The 18,681-nt window shown below is 45.5% G+C and overlaps 5 protein-coding genes across 8 annotated transcripts; 3 read left to right on the forward strand and 2 right to left on the reverse strand.

Moving 5' to 3' along the window:
- The first annotated feature begins 3,859 nt into the window (after positions 1-3,859).
- Positions 3,860-6,526, forward strand: BDCG_01692 (glucan 1,3-beta-glucosidase). The gene is made up of 3 exons (XM_045417219.1): positions 3,860-4,685; positions 4,786-5,395; positions 5,473-6,526. Exons 2-3 carry the CDS (start codon positions 4,927-4,929, stop codon positions 6,261-6,263), a joined length of 1,260 nt encoding a protein of 419 aa, XP_045274098.1. The 5' UTR covers positions 3,860-4,685; positions 4,786-4,926; the 3' UTR covers positions 6,264-6,526.
- BDCG_01693 lies at positions 4,608-11,512 on the reverse strand. Of its 2 annotated transcripts, XM_045417221.1 has the most exons (8): positions 10,176-11,512; positions 10,014-10,114; positions 9,820-9,957; positions 8,707-9,755; positions 8,179-8,651; positions 7,938-8,126; positions 6,321-7,886; positions 4,608-6,180 (listed from the first exon to the last, which is right to left on the reverse strand). In XM_045417221.1, exons 1-7 carry the CDS (start codon positions 10,338-10,340, stop codon positions 6,816-6,818), a joined length of 3,186 nt encoding a protein of 1,061 aa, XP_045279705.1. In that variant the 5' UTR covers positions 10,341-11,512; the 3' UTR covers positions 4,608-6,180; positions 6,321-6,815. The 2 variants fall into 2 exon arrangements, with proteins under 2 accessions (XP_045279705.1, XP_045279704.1); XM_045417220.1 differs by having other exon boundaries at positions 4,608-7,886.
- Positions 10,606-14,027, forward strand: BDCG_01694 (peroxisomal biogenesis factor 2). Its single transcript, XM_045417222.1, has 3 exons — positions 10,606-11,209; positions 11,307-11,570; positions 11,631-14,027. The coding sequence occupies exons 1-3, from the start codon at positions 10,910-10,912 to the stop codon at positions 12,483-12,485; spliced, it is 1,419 nt and encodes a 472-aa protein (XP_045274099.1). The 5' UTR covers positions 10,606-10,909; the 3' UTR covers positions 12,486-14,027.
- Positions 14,022-18,450, reverse strand: BDCG_01696 (MFS transporter; the record flags this gene model as incomplete). Of its 3 annotated transcripts, none has more annotated exons than XM_045417226.1 (3): positions 14,517-17,241; positions 17,314-17,728; positions 17,802-18,450. In XM_045417226.1, one exon carries the CDS (start codon positions 17,126-17,128, stop codon positions 15,950-15,952), a length of 1,179 nt encoding a protein of 392 aa, XP_045279707.1. The 3 variants fall into 3 exon arrangements, with proteins under 3 accessions (XP_045279706.1, XP_045279707.1, XP_045274101.1); XM_045417224.1 differs by lacking the exon at positions 17,802-18,450 and having other exon boundaries at positions 15,950-17,241; positions 17,314-17,441; positions 17,520-17,659; XM_045417225.1 differs by having other exon boundaries at positions 14,022-17,241; positions 17,314-18,450.
- On the forward strand, positions 14,783-15,582 carry BDCG_01695 (uncharacterized protein; the record flags this gene model as incomplete). Its single annotated transcript, XM_045417223.1, has 2 exons — positions 14,783-15,042; positions 15,117-15,582. 2 exons carry the CDS (start codon positions 14,783-14,785, stop codon positions 15,580-15,582), a joined length of 726 nt encoding a protein of 241 aa, XP_045274100.1.
- Positions 18,451-18,681: the final 231 nt, after the last annotated feature.

The raw sequence follows: 18,681 nt of genomic DNA on the forward strand, positions 1-18,681 counted from the left end.
TGCTGTAGATCTAAGATCTGGTTTTCTCTATTCTTATTGATAATGATAATTACATCAGTGAAGCTCTTCATAGTGAATACTTGATCTGCAGTGAATATCAATTGTTGTTTAGTCTTCATCTCAGCCTGTCACTGTGTATACAAGGCCTCAATCTTGTTTAGAATTCTTGTACACATACAGAGCTTTGATTCTGATTCAGCAGTTTCAGCTGCTTTTCTTACTGCTTTGAGTAAACCCTCTGAGAGGTTCTGCATATCTTCCAGTTCAGGTAGCAGAGAAGGGTGTTGTTTATATCAGCTAGAGAAGATATTCATTTCAGTGATTTCTGATTGATTGTATGATGTCTATCATTATATCACTATATTGCTGTATTGTTATATTGCTATATCATTCTATTGCTATATCATTATATGATTTCTGTTATCATTGTATGACTCCGGTGGTGGCCATTCCTCTCTTTTATCTCTTTGAGTGAAGAGTGGTCTCCTTTGAATCTGGTTCATCACTTTCATTCCTTTTCTCACATCTCATCTGTTTGCATACGTGGCATTCGCCTGAGTGTGGAGTTTTTCCTCAACAAGCAAAGCAGCAGCATCAATCAAATGCTCTTCCACTCACCACTCTTCATACACTATCTTTTGAGATGTTCTAGGACCACACTGGCATGATAACTATGAATCACTTCATAGATGAAATTATCACACCCTGGAGGAGCCTGCACTTCTCACCAGTTTTTAGACATGCTACCAGATGTGATTCAAAGGTTGCTTAAGCCAGTGTATGATTACAGGCGTACGCCGGCTTCTTATATATTGAATCTCATACACTAAATTAATTAGCGGCCGCTAGGGCCCCTTTACATTTGTACGCGTACGCTAGTAGTTCGGAAGCGGCCGCGTTATTATCCGACGGTCGTACGTTCTTCCGAACCACAACTGCAGCTCACTGAAAAAGTAAAAAGAAGAAATCTCAGAGTCTACTCATTAATAATCATATTCTTATCAAACTCATTCTTCACTGTTGAAGTCTTCAGCACTGATATCTTTATCTACTAAGAAGTTAGCACTGCAGTGCTGCAGAAGAGTAGAAGAAATATATAAAATATTAACTTATTAACTTATAAAGTATCTCAGTCATCTGCTTCAATTGAAGTGAGATTCTCTTCAATCAGTGATTAATCTCTGCAGTGCTTTCAATAGCAGTACTGACTAACTTCTTCTTAAAGTCAGTTATTCTGAGATGTTTTTTTATCTTGAAGATTCACACTTTCATCTTCTTTTACAGATAAGTAAAAGAGACCTTCTCAGTCTTAATAGAATTTATTAATACTTGAAGCTCTGAGACTCTCACTCTGTACTACTTAAGTATCTAAACTTCTTATCAGAGCTGATATAATATCTTTCTATAAGATAATACTTACAGAGAGACAGAAGTTGTTGTTACAGATATAACAGAAATAATAGAAGTGAAAGAAGAGATAGATATATAAAATCTTTCTCTTCTTCAGCTGCTTAGCACAGCACAGACAGATGATAATACTGATTAGAGATTATACTGAAACCTTCTCACAGAGAGAAGATGAAAGAACTGTGAGACTCTGTAGACTTAACTCAGCAGTATTCTGAGCAGAGCTCAGATATGCTGTGAGAGAGAAACTATAGATTAAACTTCTCAGAGTTACTGTCTCTGAAATCAAGCTCTCTCTGAGTTTCTCTCTGAATGATCACATGAGATTATACATCACTGTATTAACTGAGAGAAGGGATGATATTATAACAGCAGTAAGAAGAGTGAGAGATGAACTGAATATAAATGAACTGATCAGCAGAAGAAATGACATCTCACTGCAAGATATGATAACTATCACTACAGCTACAAAAGAAGTAGAAGAAGAAGATGTTGAGAGTCCCGCGGTTGATCGGCTCTTCTACCAGCAGTGCGCTGGTGATGATTGAGCTCTTTTGCCCCAGTAGTCTACAGATTATGAGACTGTTAAGTGTGAGCCCTGCTGTGGTCAACATGCATGAGTTCAATCTCAGAATGAACTTAAAAATTCCTAACAAATACCCTTGAACATTTTAACAGTGTCAAGAGACATTTCAGAAGTGTGCTCTAGAAGTCCTGTGAGCTCTAGAACTGACTGAGTTCATTATTAAAAGAAGTCATTGTGAAGAGGCCACTGAAGAGAGCCACTGAGGAGAAGTATTGTACTCTGTGATAGCTGGTCTGAGAGGGGGTGTTGAGAGTCCCGCGGTTGGTCGGCCCTTCTACCAGCAGTGTGCTGATGGTGATTGAGCTCTTTTGCCCCAGTAGCCTACAGAAGAAGATGTGATAATAAGAGTAATACTCTCACAGCTCATTGATACTGCTGTCTCTGTCTTCAATCTGACTTTCTTAGTGATTATAGAGACTGTCACTGCATCACAAAGACATTTATTACTCACTAGAAAATGTCAGAATAAGCTCTCTACTGTTCTTCAAGAATGATACTCTCATGCACTCACTATTACAGATGAGAGAGAGGAGAGAAAAATGTATCACAGAGAGAGAAGATCTTTTTGAAAAAATTCTGCTACTACTGTTAGCTTTGTCTCTAAAACATATCACTTTTACAGAGAATTTTATACATAGAATGAAATATATTGAAAGATCTACAAGTTACTTATTAACTATATTTTCCACATTTCAAATTAATATATAAGAAACTCACTTATCATGTATTTGATTTGAATGATGATGAGAAAAGAAAGATCTATACAGTTAGCAGAAAAACTCATCTATTTCTTTGTATCACACACAGCATATATACTGTCAATCAATTGACAACTGTTGTTATACAACAAAGATAATTCCTAATCTGGTAATCTTGAGAACATAGAGACTATGCCCTTAAAGAGGAGGACATTGTCATGCTCCCAGCTGTGCCAAGGCCCTGTTACAGTTTCACACAGCTCATTGCTTCCATGCGGATGATTTCATCCCATCTGAACTGGTTTTCAACCACTCTATGACATCATTTGGATATATCATAGGAAGATCTGATTGATGGATATGAGAACCCTGCTTCTATATGAGGTCAGCAGATTACTCTTCCTTGGCAATGAGGCGCCGCTGAGGTATCACTCCGGCTATCCTCGCTTGTGGAATGGGAGGAGGGTATCCACCCATTGTCTATATAGAATAGCTAGATGCTGGCTCCCCATCAAAGGAGCCAGCGATTTGTTTTGCTCCTACAGGAATATACACAAGAGTTACTGCATGCCTCATACAATCTTCTTAGTATACTAAGTACCATATCTGTGATATCCTCGCAATAACCCTGTAGCCTACGAGCTCGCTATTCAAGCAAGATAGTCAAGCCCACCCATACGGCTTCCCAAACAACTACCCCTACGTGTCGCCGCCGACTAGCCACCGCTTCGGTTCCGCACGTTACAGAGGTCGGGGTCATGATTATGTAACGAGGTCAAGTGGCGCACTTAGCGAGGTCAAGTTTTCTGTATACACTTCAGACTCTCCTTCAGGATCTAGAGCTTGATTACTAATACAATCAGTAACTATCATTGATGCGTGCTCATTATTGTAATGCTGGTACGGACAGTGTAAAATATCTATTTTACTAACTTACTACGAGTGAGGGGCTTAAGGTTTCAGGATTTGCGGGAAAGCGGCGCAACGCAACGGGATGGGAGACGGGAGCTTTAACCCGGCATCCATATACGGATACGCAGCGTAGAGTCTAAATGAAATATACGATGGAGCCCTCATTATTCGTGGTGACTTGAGAGCACAATGTCGTCTTAATAATAATGAATCGTTGATGGTACCGATCCTAAACTTAGCATGCAAAATATAAACATGAGTAGCGAAATATAAACCTTGGAATGGAATAGGAGGATACTCTTGTCCTCTGAATGACTGTAGAATAAGATATATCAGACGGTAAATACTGCGGATGGCCCTCTCACAATCTTGCCGCCTATAGGTTAGGGATTTAGGCTACTACTCCCATGGATCGTCCAAGATAGTTTACTGTGTTCCCTAATGGGACATTATTATCATTCCTAAATATAGGTTGCAAAAGACCTCGGGCAAGACGTATATATTATCATGATCGACTCGGCCAGAGTCTTCTGCCTCTAATGATGCATGATACTCCTGGCTAGCCACAGCCTAAAATTCAATGCCAGCTGGGTCTATTCAACCAGCGGCAAGGATGGTCTCCCACTGACTCCCACTGACTGCCACTGCATTTCTTTCAAGGCCACAACTCCTTTGCGAAATCCGAGCATCATCACTTCGCTGGATTCTATTATATTCTCTCCCGCCCTTGGCCATGTCTATGCAGTTGAGATATGCTCCGTCAACTTTCCCGGCATTCGCATGCGAGTGTCGCACATCACACAGTGGCGTCCAGTAGTCGAAGTTTTCCACAGCTACCATAGACTGTGTGACGCCTTCGTGGTGATATTATTGTTGGAATTGGCAAAATGCGTGCCGTATCCAGAACTGAGGGGAAATAGAAGGGAAAAGAAAATACCAATTGGGTAACCGCCTCATCGTAGTCCGCTGGTTGCTGAAATCCCAACTCCTGTACGGAGTTGCGGGGGTTCCGGAATGATATCCTTTCCTAAATGTCGACCAACCGTGTTGGCCAACCATTTAGATATGGAAACAACTGTTCAGTAACTCAACCTTTTCTTGACTCGATCTTCAGAAACTGTTTATCATTTTCCTGATTTGACATTTGGGGCATTCCCAGGCTAACTATGACCCCCTATGCAGCTTCCTCCTGTTCTACACGTACTTAGCATGGGGAAGATGTGCTACATTATAAAGCTGCCCATGGCTGCTTTCCTCCACACTGCTTTTCTCTACTGAGAGATTCTCTCCCTATCTTCTAGTTGTTTTCGCCAGTGATAGATCATGGCGACACTTAAGCCTTTCAAGCTAGTCTTCGCTTGCTTTTTTCTCGCATGGGTGGTCATGGCATCTGCCACGCCTCATGCTGCCCCGCCTCACCTTGCATCCCGCGAAAACAAGGAGTGGATCTATGGCGTGAATCTGGGCGGGTGGCTAGTCCTGGAGCCATGGATAACGCCTTCTGTCTTCGAAAATGCAGGGGATCGAGCAGTGGATGAGTACACCCTGAGCCAAGTTCTCGCCGGCAATGCCAAATCACGACTATCGAAACATTGGAACTCGTGGATCACTGCAGAGGATTTTAAGCAGATTGCAGCGGCGGGATTGACTCATGTCAGGATCCCCATAGGTTACTGGGCGGTAGCTCCCCTGAAGGGAGAGCCATATGTCCAGGGCCAAGTTGGCTATATGGATAAGGCGCTTAGATGGGCCAGAGAATCAAACCTCAAAGTTGCAATTGACCTTCATGGTGGTTAGTTATTAAAAATTTTAGCTCCTAAATATAGTTGAAGGTCAATCCCCATTCACTGACTCGGTATCACGGTTTAGCTCCGGGCTCCCAAAACGGCTTCGACAACAGTGGTCGCCGTGGTCCCATCAACTGGCCAAAGGGGGAGACAGTAGCCCAAACCCTGAATGCCGTTCGCGCCCTCGCAGAGCGTTACGCCCACCAAACCGACGTCGTGGACTCCATCGAAATTATCAACGAGCCCTTCGTGCCGGGTGGTGTACCGCTCAGCCAAGTCAAAAGATTCTATCACGATGGCTATAAGATCGTGCGGAACGCAAACCGCAACGTCGGCGTTGCAATATCCGACGCTTTCCAGGACCCCCCTTCCTGGAACGGTTTCATGCTCCCATCTCAAAATTTCCACAATGTCCAACTCGACGTGCATCACTACCAAGTCTTTGACAATGCGCTTGTAAACTTCAACGTAGACCAACACGTCAACCTTGCATGCTCGTTTGGACGTGAAAAGCTCGCGAAGACGGATAAAAGGACTTTTGTTGGGGAGTGGACCGCCGCCATGACCGATTGTGCCAAATATCTTAATGGAAGGGGTATGGGGGCGCGGTTTGATAAGTCGCATCCCAACGGCAAGCCCTCGGGCGCTTGTGGTGGGAGGTACTTTGGCTCCGTTGGACGGCTTCCTGCTCAGCAAAAAGCGGAGATCAGACGGTTTCTTGAGGCTCAGCTGGACGCTTATGAAAATTGTGCGGGGTGGTTCTTCTGGACGTGGAAGACAGAAGGGTCGCCTGAGTGGGATATGCAGGACCTCTTGTCAGCAGGCTTGTTCCCACAGCCTTTCAGGGATAGAAAGTACGGTGGTTGCAAGTGATGGATTTGCAATGTTTTTTTTTGGGGGGGGGGGATGTTGAAGTGAACAATTATATACATTCGAAAATTTTAATTTTTGCGCTGCATACGTTTAATAGAAGTCATTGATCTATCTTATTATTTGCCATCCATGTACTCCTCCGTTGCATGGAAATGGGGATGTGGTTATCTAGACGACACATTGTTAGTAAAACTATCCCATTTTTTATTACTTTTCATGAAATCTCTCAAATACTACTTAAGAGCAACATAATTGCACAGAAGGTTACGGTACATTTGGTATATTTTCTTATATTTTCTGTATGATTCATTTCCATTCTCGTTGCAGCCTTGAGACAGCACCCCCAAATTCATCGAGCAATGTATGAGTTTCTCAACGGGTTGGTAGCTAGGGTTTCAAACATAATGAAAACTTAGCAAAAGGAATAGAAAGGTAAATAAGAGGGCGGAAGAAAAAAAAATTGTGCCATTACACCTCCTGTCAGGAAAGGCAGGCTCTTGGTATCACTGTATCCACTTCCCAAGCCTGTACGATAGCACCGCCCGTATCGTATCACAACAACCCCAACTCCCCAAAGCCATTTACAACTTCACGATCAACATTAATCAGCCACTCGTCTCTAAACTTGTCCATCCCACCGCACGCCCCAACAACTCCCCGCAGATTCTCTGTGACAAAGTGGCGGAAATTGATCTTATGCACAGGGTCGGCATTGCTCCAAGCCCGTCGGCGGGTGGTTTCGGGCGACTCGTTGCTTTGATATTTCCCATTAGTTTGATCTGCTGAGTCTGTGTTCCAGACAATGAGATAGTCGCCGCCTCGCGGATCGTTAGGATCATAGTCGGTGCCTTCGGATAGTTCTCTGATAAGGTCGGTCCACACAACAAGATAGGACTGGAGATGTTTGAGGAGGTAGGCTGGGGGTGATATTGAATGGCCGTTTATAGAGAGGAGGTGTGTTAAAGCCAACGCGTGTAGCTTTTTGCGGTTAATGTCGCCCACGTTATCAAAGTGGGAGAACCACTCTGTCAAGATCCAGTTGACGGTTTCTTCTTCGGATGAATGGCTCATGGAAGATACGGCGGAGGAGATAAATATTTTGGGGCTGCCGAGGGCAATCCGTGCGAGGACAGAGAAATAATCCGTTTCCACAACGCCGTCGACGCCTGGGGATTTTTTATTTGGCCCGGTGGTGAGGTGGGCTTCGTAAGTCTCACGGAGACCAGAAAGAAGTGTTAGTAGGAACGAAGAATCCAGAAGAGATTTGGCCACAACTGAATAGGCTTGTTCGTTTCCAGGATCCACAAGCTCTACTGCTCGGATAAGCAGTTCGACAAGATGCGGAACCACTCCAATTCGCTGTCGCGTAGTCGAACTAAGGAGGGCTTCCAACGCAACGAGCAGCCGGAAGCGGATATTGTCGTTGAGCATCTCCTGAGGGGAAAGAAGAATATAGGACTCGGTAACTTCTAAAGCCTGGCGGAGACTTTCGGTGCCAATATCGAAAACAGGGAAGAGATATGGTAAAAGCTGGAGAAGTTCCGGCGACGCTGGGGAAGGAGCTTGCATGAGAACTGCAGACCACAGGTCCAGGGCTTCCTCTAATAGATAAACCAATGCCTCCTATTGATTATTAGAAGGATGCTGATATAAATATGGAAAGGGCATGCATACCGATCCAGGATCGACGGATTTTTGGATGAGAGGAATGATTATCTGATGATATCGGACCGAGTCTTGTTTCATGGAATGGATTAAGGAAGAAAGTAGCGTGAGGATTGCTTGCTTCATGAGGTTTTCTTCACTTGATTGTTCCCACAATTGTGGTAATAAAGAGACAATCTGGTCCGCATACGGGGCAATCTAGTATATATCAGTATCCTGAGTTTGTGAGGCATGTTGAAGCACGACGTACATGGTCTTCCATTTTCACTATAGCAATGCGAACCGTTCCAAGAAGTGCCATTTTCGTTTCTGATAGACTAACTTCGCTAACCAGGTCCATGAGGCTCTGAAGTGTGGGAGTCGCGTAGGGCAAGAACCGCTCAATGCTGAATTCAAACGGCTCCAACACATTTTTAAGTTGGCGGCCCGCAGTGACCCGAACAACCTGGTCATTAGTAGGGTCACTTTTGTTGAGTAAATGTTGAAAAACTTGGTAAATTGACGGCATGTCTAATTCGTCGGCTTTCACGGGTACCCATTGTCCGAGCAGTATTGCTATCCTTCGCCTCAGTAGATTATATCCTGGATGTTGGATTTGAACCTCTGGAATAAGAGTAGATGATAAAAATGCATTGAAATCAAGCTGCTTCTCTAAAATTGCAGCACCAAGGCCAATAGCGGAATAAAGGGAATCTTTCAAGAGAACTTCCTGATTCTGAGGGTCTAGACGATGTTAAGAAAATGTTATGTTGTAAACCCAAGTGGTGGATAGACTCACTGGCATAGGAGTAAAATACGTGTAGTAATTTGGGGACAAGAAGTTCCTTAAAGTGGATGAGGAGATCTAGAAAAACTTTTTCAGAGCAAGAACGGATGGAAAAGTCGTATGCATCTGTAATCTCTTCCTCACGCTTCTCCCATTCTTCGGGATCTTCCTCCCATTGGCGAAGGTCGCTTGCTCGAAAGACAAAGAAACGGGTTATAAGCAGTTCCATGACCTGGACTACGAATTCGTGGGTGAGTAGCTGAGACTTGATTAGTTCGATAGATTGACTTTTCTCTTCTTTGTCCTGAGCATGTTGATATTTGAAGGTGTGCGCGGGATAAAATGCCATTTTGATACATGTCCGCAAGATAAGGAGGCCCTTCAAGGCAATCTTTTCTAGGAAAGGGGTTTCGTCGTCATCAGCGTCACCGTCAGTTCCAATTGCGACTCGAGACATGTCATTTGGGTCGTATAATTTCGCGAGCTCAACCACCAGTCCCCAGTATGATCGAGCAAGGTCAACGCAACCTGGAAACAAGGCGAATGCTGCGGGATGGTTCTTAGCCATCTCTAAATGGAGCTTGGATAGTTGTACAATATGTCTTTCAAGTAATCTTGAGACATTAGGTGCCAGCTCCGATGATTTTCGTTCCAATAAAGAGTAAAAATTGCCCAGATGAGTAAGGGATAGGGCCCAAAATTGCTGAACATCGTTGTCCCTATTAGGATGCTCGAAGCCTGCAACTATCAGCCGGCGCATGGTCTTCAGCGTGATGAGGCTTTCATCCAAAGCTTCCAAAGCTCCACCCTCGTCATCCCCACTACTAGCCTCTAGGAAGGTTCCCCACTTGTTGACTTTTTCAACATATATATTGGCAAGAATGTGAAATATCTCCGGCGCAACCGTGAATAGATTCCTTTTAATCCGCTGCAATCTCCCCGTGGCGAGTTCTTTGATTATATGCAAGAGGATAAGAAGTGTACGGGGAAGTTGTAACGGGTTGCTGCCAAGTTGGAAGGATGCTCGAAGCAATGTAATCACGGACGTAATCGCGTCGGGCCTGAAAATACAAGTAGATTAGCAACAAACCCCCGGCACAGAAAAAAGATGGGCGCTTATCCTACCATTCTAATGGGAACTCTAACCGCACTATCTTCGCAATCATCAGCGCATTGTGAAGAGCAAGTTTGGCGTCAGGTTCGACAGCTCCAGCCTCCAGGGCTCTTGATCTGATCCGCACTTTCTCCTCCGGCTTGATGGCACTTTTGTTGTTCACAGTCAGTATATTTAGTAGTGTGACACAAATACTGGAGCTTACTTGGGCGCAGTCTTCCTCCAGTACTTATCAATGCCATTTTTAAGCTGGATGATCGACAGGTAGCGGACTTCGTTTGGGAGGGAGTAATCAACGAAGATATCCTGCAATTACATGTTAATGCATCTAGAACCATAAGTGTTTCCAACGACGTATTATGCATACCTGTAGCAACGAAAAGTAATTTGCTTGTTTCTCCCAGTTCTGAAGCTGCTGCCCACCCGTGATGACCTGCTGCTGCGTTGAGCCTGCAGCGGAGACCAAGGCGTTGAAGATATTTTGACGCGTGAGGGGATTCGCCTCTCCGGGCAATTCTACCATTGAAGCCATGGGCAGCGGAGGTGAAAGGACTGGAACCGGTATATGTCGTTATAAACTTGAGGAAGCTTGGAGGGGAGAAACGCCCTGACAATTTCATTGTTGATCAAAACTATCAAACGCACCCCACCATTTTCCTGCCAGCCATGACAAACCCCCAAAGAAATGAGTGGCACGTTACAGTTCAGTTAAACTAGCGTTGGAGCTCGGACCAACTCGATACTTTTGTCCTCCAACAACATTGTAACCAATGCCGCCCGTAATGGGTATATGTAGTGCTCAACCTATGTTGTTTTAATTCTGTTAGCTATTAACCAACTTCATGTTTGTGAGCCTAAAGGCTTTACTAGCTAGTGGTAATTGCTTCAGTAAAATTGCAAGCTTTCCTCTCCGAGAACTTTGTAACTAGGTACAGCTCAAACCCCAATGTCATGTGACGCTCGACCTCGGCTGCTCATGCTCCGGGTATGTCATTGAGTCTACCGACTCTCCCTTTCCAACGGCCTCAGAACACTTGAACAAGTCCTATCTTTGCTAAAGGGCTTGGGATAGCCGGCAAATCAATCAAGAACGATGACACGATGACTCCGACAAATTTCGCTGCCGCGCAAGAGCGGATTTTGGAACGTCGGCGTCTCCGTGAAGCAGAAGCGCCAAGTCGAATCCCGGAACCAAGCACTCGTCTTCCCGCAGCTATTGGGAAACTTCCTTATCCGCTCTCAAGAGCCTCCGATGCTGGGATTATGTTATGGGATACAATAAAAGGAAGGGAAGGCACGAAGCCCGCGTTTAGGGTGGGTCAGGTAGACGCGGAGTTGTTGGATGAAGAGCTCCTCGCACTATTGAAAGCCCAGGTTGGGGAAGGATTAAAATACTTTGGGGTAAGGTTCACAGTCCTTTGCTCTTATTTTTATAAGATGTCCGTTTTATATTTTTGTGTGTGTTCAGGAGGCTGACGCTGTTATTCTTCTTCTGTAGAACCACATAAAGGAAGATTGGACGCACGAGATCCAGTTCGCACTGAGGGCAATCCTCTTTAAGCTCTCCATATGGGATCACAATGCATCCTACGGTGCGGCTCTACAAAATCTCAAATATACAGATAGCCGGAAAAAGGGTCCCACACTCTCGGATCCCACGAAATGGCAAAAAACATTATACGGCCTCTTCACAGTTGGGGGCCGCTATACCTGGGATAAATGGGAGGCCTGGTTGATTGACCAGGAAGGCGGATATGATGAGGTCCGTTCAAGAGCGATTTTAGTTCATTCGATGAACTCCGACGCTAATATGCAAAAATAGCCATCCCCCCGGGTACGACTTTTGTCTAGGATTACAAATACCATTTCAACCACGCACTCAATTGCGGGCTTCGTGTCGTTTCTCATCTTTCTCGCCAACGGACGATATAGGACGCTAATCGATCGCGTGCTACGTATGCGCCTCGCACCTCCATCTACCCAAGTCAGCCGCGAAGTCTCTTTTGAATATCTAAATAGGCAACTCGTGTGGCACGCGTTTACAGAGTTTCTATTGTTCTTGCTTCCTCTCGTCGGTATCGGGCGATGGCGGCGTTGGATCTCAAGGGCTTGGAGGAAAACTAAGTCGTCGCTGAGAGCAACTGATGAGGGGGGCGAGCAGGCTAAGGGCCAAGGGGAGTTGGCGTTCTTGCCCGAAAGGACATGTCCGATTTGCTACCAGGAACATAATCCAACAGCCACCTCCGAAAGTGACGTGCTGGGGGCATCTGGAGCCTCAGGAGGGATAATAGGCTCTGCACAGACTGATGTTATAAATCCATACGAGACCATGCCATGCGGATGCATATACTGCTTTGTCTGCATTGCCGAGAAGCTTGAAGCAGAGGAAGGCGAAGGCTGGATTTGCCTTCGATGCGGAGAAATTGTGAAGCAGTGCAAGCCTTGGAATGGTGATGTTCTCGAGGAGGTAATACCGTCGCATTCAACAGGCAGGAAAAATGTGGGATTTGCAGCCATTCTTCCAGACGATGAAACTGAGGTTTCAGCTCATGCTGATAATATCCCTGCCATGTTCCCTGACGGCGACGACGACAGCATGCAGGAATCAAATCAGTGGTCTGCGGTCGAGAAGGATTTAACCGACGACACGAGCATTGGATCTGAAATTAAGGGCTAAGGCCCGTAAGTAAATAAATAAATAACTACCAGCTTGGAAAACATGGCCTTCGAATTATCCGGACCAGCCAAATGTTGAATATCTCTCCCCCTTTCTACTTGTATATACTTCGTTTTGACATTATACCCATCCCTACCCCATACTTGGCGTTTCCAAAATAATTACAGTGTTGATGCCCTTCCTCCATACACGCCTGCAACTTGTTATCATTTTCTTTCTCTTCCCTGTCTCCCATCAATCCCCGCCGTCCATGTCCCGCAATATCTTCTACGAAGACAATTCTAGGTTTAGCGGCCCTAGCTATGAGAGTACAATATCGATCTATTTCCATGTACCGGTATCTTTTCTCTAGGGCATAATATAGCTTCGTTGCATCTTGTCAAGAATACATGTGTCTTCCAGCCCCTTCACCTTCGTGGCTGACCGCAAGTGCTATATCTATCCACTTTTTATTTTTGTGTATCATTTTGGACAAGTGACTCAAGCATACATGGAGCGTTCATTATCCATTATTTGTAGTGGTTCTAGAGAGATCGCCCACTCAATATAGGTTTGTGTCGAAGGGGAAAAAAGACGAAGATTGGAAAGTTGGGGGGGGGTTTATACTTTTTGCGTGCGGCTCTTAATTCCTTTTCCGGCATACCATGACTGTCCGCGGATCCGTGAGACAACCAACTCGTTCTCGTTATGCGTCCGTAGGTTCCTTGCACATCCCGCCCTCGGCCGGCAGCTCAAGTTCTTCTACCGCCGCTTTCCCCGAGGCCCCGAGCCCCCGAGCTCCCGGTTCCCGTTCAACCCGTCATTCCTTCTTCCCCATATTGTCCTGCCCCATCGTCCACCCGCGCCCGCACGCAAACCTGAGCTTCCAATAAAATCGCTTGCGGACCAAGGCCGTTTCCCCGCGCCACAACCGTCTCTACTTCGTACACCAAGCTATGTTGGATCCCGCGGAGGTATGAAACTCTATTTTATCTTCACTTTGTAATCTTGGTATGAGATGTTCTTCCGTCTGTTTCGCTGTGTAGTTTAGTAAAATTCGTTCAGTTTGTGTTTGGCATTGAGGTTGTGTTGCCTTTTGGGGGAATTTATTAGGACCCACCCCAACCAACCCAAGGGGCATGCCCAGAGGCTAGGTTGCTGTGATTTTTTTGGCTAAACGGGCCGAGCCGTCACAACCTTGTCTCCTAAGGTGGCTTGCATCAAAACCACCAGTGCACCACTTCGCCCGCCGCCCCCGACATAGCGTTTGTTGGCAATGAAATATTGCCAGATGAATATTTAAGCCACACCATTTAGTAAAGGCCTAAAGAATGGTCTATCAACATTAAATTGGCATATCTTCTCCCCACTCCGTACATATGCATGCACGACGTGTGCGCATTAAATGGGCCCCCCAACTACCACGAGGCTCCCATCCTGCATTGCATCAACCAAATACGAACGCCACAGGGCTGCTCCTGCACGGTCGGTCGATAAATTTTCTATTATTAGCTGAAAGCTCATGCAAGGCTATCTGGAAAAAAAAAAGAAAAAGAAAAAGAAAAGAAAAAGAAAAAGAAACAAAATCTACTAGTACGCAGCACCCGTGAAACAGGGCAGAAGAATTATGCAGGAGAAACGTAACAAACCACGGTCTATTCCGCTTCTAGTAAATCCTCTTGACTGCGACAAAACCTATTCTGCATGGGGGCTAAAAGGCTGGAGAACCATTTGCGAAGTAGACGAAGTATTCTGGACTCAAATGCACCCCGAACCCTCCACGTGCCCTCTCGGACTGCCGATCTACGATCCCCCTACCCTGACTGCTTATAGTCTGCAGGTTTATATTTTTAAATACCGTGCAGCCCGGCCAATCGACCGGCTGAACGTTTTATTTAGGGGGTTGAAGTCTGAAGACGCTATTTACCAAACGGGACATAGGTCTAATTTTGGAATTGGCTTTCACCGGGCTTACATTTTACTGCCCCTACCATTTTCGTGATGAACATTACTCGCTGGGAGCCTCAAGGGATGTATAGAGAATGGTGAAGAGGAAGGAAGTGTTGAGAAAGGCTGAAGCTCGAGTTTTGATAGCAAATGGGAGGCGGAGGGAGATGGTTCGATTGGAATATAAAAAGTCCTCACTCCCCTTGGTAATGGAGAGTATTTTTTTTTTGTTGAACTCTCATGATCCAGGCGAGACAAGCAAGAAAGAAACGACCAAGGATAGTTAGTTCAATCACAGCGATCCTCCATTTACTTCGTTCGCAAGCTCACGAAGACAACCCACCTTCTATCACTCTGAGAAACAAGCAGCCATGCGGACCTCATTTATCCTTTCTGCCGCGTTCGCAGTTTTTGGCCTCGTTCAGGATGGCCTTGCCATGCCGACATCATCGACTCGCTCGGTGCTGGCAAAGCGTGGCGTGAAAGAATGTGATAGCGACCGTGATTACGACGGACCCTACCAGGACGGACAAGGCGTATACATCGAATCCGACAAGATTTCACGTCCATATAAGTTCCCCAGAGTGCGCAAATGCTGGCATGACTACTTCGCTGTAGAAGCGAGTGTGTGGTAATAATATGCGCTCCATCCACTGATACCCATTATAGACAGGGCAATGCTGACAAAAATATCAAAATTTTTAGGTACAAACCCTGGATCAAATCTTCCGGCAACATTTACTGCACGGGCACCCAGTTGTGCTCTACCGCACACCTTAACGGGACCCAAGTATGCCAATCACGCAGTGAAACAGTCAGCGTCTCAATAGGGTGGAAAATAGACGTTGCCGTGTCCAAGGGTATCGTGCCCGGGCTAAGTTCTGCCGTGGAGTTTTCCTCATCCATCGAGGACTCAGAATGCTACACTGCATCCTCGACGACGACATGTACCTGGAATGACAAGGGTTGTCATACTGTGTGGACCCAGCAGCAGATGGTTCGCACAATGGGGTATGAGCGAAAGCGATGCAATTGGGGTGATGGCGACGTGACGGAGTGTATGCGCTCGTGGGAACAGAATACTCCAACAACTTATACCGATTATGGTTGTGGGAGTAAATGTGAGGATACGAATTATTGCGGGAATACAAACGGGCAGCCATGCCCGTAGGAGGTGAACTTCGGCGGATGAATTGAGGTGTATGCAAGCTGTCAGGGAAGGGTTTATTATTTGGATTTTGATAGTGTTGCAGGAATGAAAGGCAGATTTTCAGTGTTTCAGAGAAAAATGAGAAGAGAGCGTGGCAACTTAATTAGAATATGAGTACGGAGTAATGAATAAATATTTGGTTTGATCGAATCTTTCCAGGAAATTCCAACAAAATAGGAGATTTAGAGGTTAATTTTAAATAGTAATAACATGATATGTGCAGCAAAAATATAGAACCATGGGTATCCAATGTTGAGAAAAAGAAGAAAACTCACTGCCCCTAAGGCTAGTTAGCTGCTCACTGGTATAGTTCACATAGGAAACGAACTTATGTCTTCCATCGGAAACCAGGATGGCGCCAGTCAAGGTTCTGTATCTGCGTTTGACTGAGACCTGCTAGTTTTACTTCCACATTTTCCTTATCCCTTTTCTTATTATCCAAGTGCATCCAAAAGACCAAAGCGATAGAACAAATAAGAATAGTTGACGACGTGGCTAAGTTGAGGCCGTTGCCGATATGATAGTCCGGAGAATCGAAAGGCAGGAACGACCACGTTGATATCAACCCACCGATGTTACCAAACATAACGTTTGTGCCGATTGCAGAGGACCTAGCCGTGTCTGAAACGACGTTTGCAGAAACACTGGCGTTGGAAAGAGCGCCGAGCGAAAATGCACCACTGGCGATGACGAAAGTCGCACCATATCTAACTTTGGAGTTGTCGCTGGCAAGGAACATGATGTACCCAATCATCACCAATGGTGCACTGAGGATGAAAAATATCAATCGGCGGTTGAATTTCCAGCTGAGGAAAGGGAAAAGGACAGTAAAGAATCCCCCGACGACGTAAGGAGGCACGGTATGGAGTTGCTGGGATACGACGCTGTCGTCAGGATATATTGTTTTGACAATTGTTGGGGCGAAGAATGCAAGGCCTTGAACGGTAATATTGTTCAGAAGGAATATAAATGCGGTGACCATAGTGACAGGGCCGAAAATTCCAAGCAGGGTTTTGCGGGTGTCCAACTTGTCCAAGACCTCAGTGGCTCCGACACGCTCTGATTTGACACGGGCGATGGCGAGATCTTTCTCCTCCTGGGTAAGCCAAAAAGCAGTCGCCGGGCGGTCAGTCAAAGTAACGAAGCTAATCAGAGAGACTCCGCATGTGATGATGCCCTCTATTGCAAATATCATCCTCCATTCATGAAGGCTACCGAAGTTGGATAATTTCAGAATCGCAGAGGCAAGAAGTCCACCAAAGGCGCCGGCAAGGGGAGCCATTACGATGTATAGAGACAAGCGGAATGTCAATTCGCTTCTCCGGTACCACCTGGACATGTAGTAGGCAATCCCCGGTAGCATGCCGGCCTCAAAAATACCAAGGACAAAACGAACACCACAGATTTCATGGATGTTATTCACAAAAGCAGTGGCTACGGAAGTGATTCCGAAACCTAGCGAGATAGCTGGTATGTACCATCCGGGACCTATCCATTTGCAGGCCATGTTGGACGGGATTTCGAAAACGATGTAAGAGACGTAAAATATCGAGAGCACCGTATTATAGTCATAGTTTTTCAGGTTAAGGTCTCTCTCCAGGCCTGCGAGCTTCGCATTGCCTACAAGTCATTTGTCTGTGAGAAAAGGGGACTATAAACCAGGCCTTGACAAAGGAGCAGTGCAGCTCGTACCTATATTTGCGCGATCAATGAAGCAGAAAAGGTACAGAAGAGCGACGGTAGGGACGATAAACAAATCGATCTTCCAGAGAAGTCTGGCTTCGGCAGCTCGGTCAAATTGTACCAGCGAGCGCCCGTAACTATATACGTCACCCGCGTAAAGTGAGAAAGAAAAGACAAAAACAACCCTTTCTTGAAAATTGGATGGATATATTTACTGGTCCGTAGCAGCTTGGCCTCTTTCTGCTACATCTCGAGCTGTTTCTATACGTGCGGTTTCGGGGTCTTTAGGTATTGCATTTTCGGTATATGCTGGAGGTTGTAGGTCGCCATCTTTCTGATCAAGAGCGGAGCCCATCTCGCTGTTCGCCGAGCCAGTTGGCAAATCGAATATATATATATCGGGATGGAAAGTCGAATGGAAAAGCTGACGGCTCAATTATCAGCGACCGACCAGGGGCGTATAAAACGAGAGGAGGGGGAACGAGACAGCAACAGACAGATAGTTTATATCAAACGCATATATTCAGTCGTTGAAAACCGATCAGGTTATATACCCCTCCAAAGCTGCCTCGAAGAGTTCTTTTTTGTGTGTGTTACGGCCATCAGCGAGCTTACGAAAATATGGACGGGCTCAGGACGTCAGGATTGGCTTAGAAATTCTGGGGATGATGCAATTCCTCCCCCGGTTGATGGGGGAAAAGTTGGAAGTTGGCACATGGTAGAAACCGAGATAGATCAGTTTTTTAAAGCAAGTCGAAACCAGAGAATCTCTCTCTTTTCTTTTTTGCCGTTCCATGCAAGCCCCACTCGCCATCCCGGCCTTCGAATGACATCTCCCGCTGACAATGCAACTATGTACCAAATTCTTAAAGATCCACGAACGACCCCAGCCTGTTGAGTATGCGAAAGGAGCTCCACTTCTGCTTTGATGTCAAGCCAGCTCTTTCAGATAGAGCCTTCCGAGTTAAAGAGGGAAACTGTATACATTGAAAACACGCCTGGAGAACTCACTACTTTCATTGCTGGAAAGCGGGCTTAACAACATTCTGAGGGGTGTGCTTGTAACAAGATCCTTTTTCAAGCTTCACTAGAAAGTGGAAATGTGACAGTTATATAGAAGCATGCTACAACAACTTTGAAAACAGCCCACATAAACCATTCAAGTCCAAGCCCAAGCATAACAAAGAAACAACCCCGCCTGCATTCCATTATCCATCCCACAACGTGTAATGAATTATCCAAATCCAAGTGTCGGTCATGTCCCAACCAGTACATATATCCACTTGTGCCGCAGATATACCTCTCATGGGCCTCAAGCCTCTGCTACGGATCAGTGAGTAAACAGGATAAAGATAGAATTGCTTTTATGTCAATGAA

The sequence above is a fragment of the Blastomyces dermatitidis genome (assembly GCF_000003525.1).
Source record: "Blastomyces dermatitidis ER-3 genomic scaffold supercont1.2, whole genome shotgun sequence".
NCBI lineage: Eukaryota > Fungi > Ascomycota > Eurotiomycetes > Onygenales > Ajellomycetaceae > Blastomyces > Blastomyces dermatitidis.